General features: G+C 35.2%; 1 protein-coding gene across 1 annotated transcript in view; it reads right to left on the bottom strand.

The window, feature by feature from the left end:
* The window catches only part of TNFSF13B (tumor necrosis factor (ligand) superfamily, member 13b), a 76,810-nt gene extending 70,640 nt beyond the window's left edge, over positions 1-6,170 (bottom strand). The window contains exons 1-2 of the mRNA XM_012637926.1: positions 5,832-6,170; positions 5,641-5,728 (exon numbers count right to left, since the gene is read on the bottom strand). Of these exons, the coding sequence (XP_012493380.1) occupies positions 5,641-5,728; positions 5,832-6,170 (427 nt within the window). The remainder of the gene's footprint in view (positions 1-5,640; positions 5,729-5,831) is intronic.
* Positions 6,171-6,927: the final 757 nt, after the last annotated feature.

Genomic DNA, 6,927 nt, shown 5'->3' with positions numbered 1-6,927 from the left:
ACACACACACACACACACACACACACACACACACACACACACACAAGCCTCACTATTGAAGCAGGAGAAAAGAAAAATAGCACTCAAGGAAGACTCCTCCGGTCAAAGATCACCAAGCCAGCAGCCAGCTGATTCTTTTCCAGGAAGGAACACGCCCTTGCTGGGTAAGAGACTCAAGTTCGCCTAATTTTGATAGGAGTTGGATGGCTGAGTCCTACATCGCACGCTTTCAGCTCTCATGTTTATAACCTTATAAGTCACAGCTAAGCTAAACGTGAGAACAAGGCAAAGGCTGGACATTACAGACCTATAGGACATCTCATCTTTCCTTGCAAAGGAGTTGCACTGTGGATTTCAAGAAAGAAGACTAAAAAATAGTATTGCTATTTCTACTTTTAACAATTAAAAAGGTTTATCCTAAAGAAATACTTAAGTTACAATATTAGGTATTAATTTATCTGCACTATATTCAAAATCCTAATTTAAATAAATGTTAAATGCCATGCAGTATCTTGGATGGATCCTGAAACATAAAGTGGATATTAGTAAAATTCAAATAGAGTCTGGAGTTTGGTTAATAGTTAAGTCTCTACAGTGATTTCTTCTTTGTAATAAGACACCAGGGAAGCTGGATAGGGCTACATGCCAATTCTCTGTACTACCTGCAACTTTTCTGTAATTCTAAAACAATTCCGAACTAAAAAGTTTATTTAAAAAATAAAACTTAAAGTAGATTGGCCAAAATCTTACAATTATTATTTGGAAGATGAAATATGAGCAATTTTTTTCACTCTTGTTTTACATTTCTTTGAATTATTCATATTTGCACCAATATTTTACTATTACAATTGAGGAAATGATAAAAAAATTATAGATAAAAGTAGTTTTCTCTTTTTATAACCTAAAACAAAAATTTCTAGTAGCTTTTAAATTCCCTACTAAAAACAAAGGAGAAAATACAAAGGTGACCTGATTTTAACAGTAAACTGTTTCAGTTCAGTAGTAACCCACATGAAAGAATTCACTTTCTTGATAGGCTCTGAAGTTGCTTATCTTTAGGTTCTTATTATGAACAAAATTGTAGTTAGGTGAGTGTTTAAAATGTAGATCATCATGATTCCATTTGTAAAGAAATTTTATTATGTAATATTTTCAAAGCCATAGTACTTTAGTTATTTTTTTTCATTGGGAATATTTTCAAACACACTTATGAGCTTAAAAGTGAATTTTTGGCCAATATGACCTATTTGGCAATTTGGTAATTCTGGATTTCCCCACATTTCTGTTTATTATACTATAATCAAAAATGATCTTATGAAATACTTTAAGTTTAATGGGATTTTAATTTGAAACACAAAATAATTAAGAAAAACAAAACTGGAGCCAAAGTACTAAATGGTAAAATTAAGTAAAAGCAGTGTTTACCCTTTGGATGACGGGAAGGACAAGAGTATGGAGTGGGCACGTGGGCTGATGGTAATGCTGCCCCGTCATCTGCTGTTTGTGTGAGGTGCCAATAAGAATATGTGGTTCTAAAATATATATAGACAATTAATAAGTGAGAACAGAAATTAACACTTCGAAAGTAAAAAGGGCAACCTAAGGTTTTTGAGTCTTTCTGAAAATGAATCAGAATGACTAGAATGTAAACAAAAATCAAAGAAAACTGCATAGATTTAAGCTTCATAGAATTTTCTCGATTCCAAAAAAAAGATCTTCCTAAAAACATCATTGAGTTTCACACAACTTCCTTGGGTACATATATATTAATTTTGATTAGTGCTAAACAAAATAAATTTTCTCTCTACTAATGAATAGTATCTAGAACAACATTCAAAATAATTTCACTGACAAGGAATAGTAGATATTACCTGCCACTAAGATTCTTATCTTCGAATCTTCCATCTTGGATTTATGACTATGATCAATATATATATTATGTTATATACACACATACACTATTATAAACATATGCAACTGACCCTTAAAGAACGCAGGGATTAGGGGTACTGACCCCATGCAGTCAAAAATTTATGCATAAATCTTGACACCCCAGAAACTTAACTAGTAACAGCCCACTGTTGACCAGAAGCCTCACCAAAAACAGTTGATTAACACATATTCTGTATGTTCTATATATTATATACTGTATTCTTACAATAAATCAGCCCACAGAAAATGAAATGTTATTCAAAAATCATAAAGAAGAGACAATACATTGATTATTCATTAAGTAGATGTGGATCATCATAAAGGTCTTCACATTGAGCAGGCTGATGAGGAGGAGGAAGAGAAGGGGCTGGTCTTGCTGTCTCAGGAGTGGCAGAGGTGGGAGAAAATCCACATAAAAGTGGACCCACATAGTTCAACCCTGTGTTGTCCAAGGGTCACCTGTAATGTCATGACTTTTCTCTGCTTCTTGAGAGCACTTCCAGCATCACTAGTGGCACTTCATATGGGTCTCATGTTATTGTGCAAGGTTTATGATATTGGACTCAAGTCGACGAAAAATTCTCGAGAATCGTGAGACATCACTTTTTACTGTGTTACACAATTTACCGGAGAGATGACTCACAGAAAGATGATTAGCATCACACAGCTTTAAGCAGATACAACATTTGCGCTCACTACAATAGCAACAACAGGGGGTGTCTATAAAATTATTACACTAGTACAGTATGTACTACAGTTAATTTTATGCAGTTATGATTTAATACTGCATCTTTATGTTTGTTTATGTAGTTCAGGTTTTTTCAAATTGTCACAAATCTCAAAACATTTTTCTAATATATTTGTTAGAATATTACAGAATATCAAAAGGAGAAGATTATCACTGTTCAAATTCATGTTGTTCAAGGCTCAACATACATACACACACACACACACTATATTAAAGGTTTATTAAAAAGTCTAAGCCAAACCACGAAATGAAAATAGTGATTACCTCTAGGCTGTGGAAATCTGGGTAAATTTTAATTCACTTTGTTAGAGTTTTCTGTTATTCTCCAAACTTTCTACAAATTGCAAAATATTTGGTGAAAGATTTTCATCAGTATACAATTTTTGGATGCCATTAAAGCGCAAGTAAGTAAAACAGTAATAGAGGACATTTTGGGAAACTGTGAGTCAAGAAAATTTTTATTTCTTACCTTTATTATTCTTCTCAAATCTGCTGTCATGAGTCTATATCTTCTTTAGAATGGTAAAGTTAAGTTTTATTTTTAAAGCTAACATTTAGAAATTGGAACACTACTGAGGAGGTTAAAAAAGTGTGAGGAATCCAGACCGTCCTAGATATTGAAGTCCATTATAATACAAAAATACTTAAAATAAGTTTTTTTAAATCAGATAAATAGAATAATAAATTAATGAAAAAACCAGAGAGCCTCAAATAAATGCAACTATATGAAGAACTTAACATAATGTGCAGTAAGCTTCCCAAAACAAAGAAGTTAACAAGAATTATTTAATACATTTGGTTGAGATAGCAGTTTGGAAGGGGAAAAAAAAAAGAGAGGAAGGGGGAAGTTAAAGCCAATAAGAGAAGATTCACCAAAATAAACACCAGAAGAATTAATGAGTTAAAAGCAAACAAAACACTAAACTATGAAAAAGCCAAAGTAGCAAGGAATAGAGTTGACTGCTTAAGAGATCATGAACGAATATACTTTTAGTTTTAATTTATTAGAGAATATCAAAAGGAAAAGATCATCGCAACATATACAGATGCAAAATCTCTGCACAAGAAAAGCAGCACAACACTGAAAATATTTGCATCAAAATTTTGACAAATATGTCTAATTAGAAAGAGTTTGTTCAAAGTTACAAAAAAATTAGTGCAGAAAAATGAGAAAAGTTATAAATAAAAATTAGCATAAGATAAACATAGAAGTAATCAAACTGTTTAGAAAGAAGTTCATTCTTATTAGTAAAAACAGGCAAAACATTAATATAAGATATTGTTTTACAACTACTTAACGTGCCAAAATAAATTTTAAAAGATAAAATGTTAGTAAGAATGTGGAGAACTGGTACACAGCATTTTTGATTGCATACATTTGTAACTCATTTTGAAAACAATATGGCAATAGGTAGAAAAGTGTTAAAGATGTTCATTCTCTTTAGCTCAGAAATTTCACTCTATAGATTTTATATTGAATAAAAAATTCCTCAGAAACAAAAGAGTTCTGCACAAAAATTTAACATGCTGTATCGTAGCCAAAAAAAGGGAAAGAACCATGTTAAATAGTTGGATGGTAGCAAATTAATGCGGATATATGAGAATTACTTAGAAATAGGAAAAATGTTTACTGTTTGATAAGTCAAAATAAAACATACACCATAGTATATATGCTGTATTATTTTCAATTATGTATAAAATGTAGATGATAAAATACAAACTACAAAAATAACTAACTGACAAATGTTAAAGTAATAAAAATGTGACTATTTCCTAATTTTAAAATGTTTAAATTCAATTGTTTTTGATAACTGGCACAAAGCTATAGTAACTAGATACCAAAAATTATGGTTTTATAAAATAAGGAAGAATTTTTTTCATGAATATGGCATATAGCAAAAAAATAAGTTTACAGCCAGGGCACCTCGCATGTGCACATATGTGTGTGTGCATGTGTGTAATGGAAGGGCACCTTGTGTGTCTGTCATGGTGTCTCTCATGCAGGTACATAAATAATTATGTGTGTTCTGTGGACCTCACAGAGTCACTGTGAAGGTTAAATGAAATAGTACGTGTGAAAATACCTATTCTTTTCTATACCCACCTGGTATATTCCAGGTGCTCAAATAATGTTCTTTCAATAAAAAAGGAAAATAATACCAAGGATTTGTTATATTATAATGTTAAGTGTAATGCAAATATTGTCTTTGCATCTTTGAAGTGAAAGAATTAGAATGGATTATTTTGGTAGGACCTACTAACTCCATAACATTCTATGGAACGAGTGGAGCGTGAAGAAAGGTAGAAATTGCCAAAGAACTTAACAAGAAGATTATAAACACATAGATCTCCTGGAAAAGTATACCTTAAAGGAAAGCCTTAAAATCAGTGTGTGTGAGTGTGTTTGTGGGGTGTGAGTGTGTGTGTAAAGTAATCTTCTTTTAAAAGAAACAAAATTGAAGCATAACATATAAGGATCTCCATCATGACCTTTACTTGGTTTCACGGCATGCAATGCCCACCCTCGGGAAATATCTGTCTTTAACTGACATGCTACGACCCAGGTAAACAAAGTCTAATTCTACAGTAGCGTGGAGTGCTTTTTTGTTTTTTTCTGGAATGATGGATAATGCTTCTCACATAGGAGTACACTGAGAAAAAACACATGCCCCTTTTTTCTCCTGTATGCTTAATGCACAAATATTTATGCACAGGTAGAAACTTCTACCCACACAATCTGCTCACTGGTGGACAAAGCACACTGCATCCTATTGCATTTGCCAGTGCTGGGGCTTTGCTATAAAGCCACATCTGGTTTAAATGACAAATTTCATAGTCTCTATTTAAAAGGTTTATAGAGGTAATGCTCACCTCTAGCTCCCCCAAACAGGATGTTATTCTCTACACCTGTGAAACACTGTAACCACTGACTCTGAAAAGCTTCTGTGTTCAAAACATACCTGTTTCTTCTGGCCCCTGAAGGGCACGCTTACTCCTGCGGCTCCGGCTGGAGTTGCTTTCTCCTGGAGCTGGTGGTACAAAGATCTCCTGTGAACAGAAAATCCCCAAGTTATTGGAGAAACAGCTGAGGATGGCGGAGGCAGCTGTGTAGGCAGAATTGTGCCTGAGGCTGCAGCTGCTGCAAACTCACTTTCAGTCCTGGGGTGACAGCTGGAGCTTCCCCCAGGACAGCCGTGGGGACTACTGCAGCTTCCTCAGGAGGGGCTGGCAGCTGCTCAGCTTGGTGGCCCTGCAGTTCTGCCCTGAGGCTTGCCAGGTCCGCTTGCAGGGTGGCCACCTGGTAGAAAGACACCACCGCCAGGCAGCAGGACAGCAGTGCCAGCAGCAAGGTTGCAGCCAACAGCTGTCCATCTCTGGAGACTCGCACAGAGGGGCTTTCCTTCTGCGGGAGGATGGAAACACACTCCTTCGGTTTCATTTCTTCTCTTTTTTTGAGGCTAGAAGAAAGGCGTGACTGCTCCCTCTCCATGGAATCATCCGCTTCGCTCCTGGAGCCTTGAAGGTTGGGGCCTTTAGAATCAGTGACCACAGGGAATGGATCATTTCCTGTTATCTGTGTTTGTTGGTGTCCTGCATTTACTACAGTGCAGAGCTGGGCTCACCCCCTCAGGAGAGTTTTCCTGAATTTTCTTCTTTCTGCCTTTCTGCATCTCTGCCCTGACTGTACAGTAGGTTTACGGGTGGTTGCCCTTCTAAAGGATTGCTCAATCTGTCTTCCTCATTTCACTTTCAGTTTTTGCAAGAATTTTAGGGCCATCTCCAAACACTCATGCTCAAGTAGATCCAAGACCCCTTAAATCTACCGAGGAAACCTGGAGTTCAGACTGGCATACACAAGAGATAACTTTTAAGAGATCTACATGTTTAAGGAGCTTGCCCTTAAGCACTGTGAGAGATCTGTGTCTACTTGGGGCTATGTGGCTTTATAAGGAAGAGGAAAAAGGACGTTAAAAGTTCCTACTGGTGTAATAAAAATAATTAATGTGAAGGTCAGATAAGCTAAGTGTCTTAGCACTGAATTGTACTTATCTGGAGAGTGATTTATTAACAGTCTTCAAGTACAAAATAAAATGAAGTATCTGTAAAGGAGAAATGGAAGTCCACTGGGAATTATTCTTGTTATCTTAACAATGTAATGAAAAGAATGTGCAAGATTAAATTTTAGAGACAGATTTAGACTAGCTATCAGAAGGGTTCTCTAAATATGGTGACTACATTTTTAAGGA

The sequence above is a fragment of the Propithecus coquereli genome, unplaced genomic scaffold (assembly GCF_000956105.1).
Source record: "Propithecus coquereli isolate 6110/MARCELLA unplaced genomic scaffold, Pcoq_1.0 Scaffold125, whole genome shotgun sequence".
Classification (NCBI taxonomy): Eukaryota; Metazoa; Chordata; class Mammalia; order Primates; family Indriidae; genus Propithecus; species Propithecus coquereli.
The sequence above is the reverse complement of the archived record's forward strand: the minus strand, read 5'-3'. Positions and strand labels throughout refer to the sequence as shown.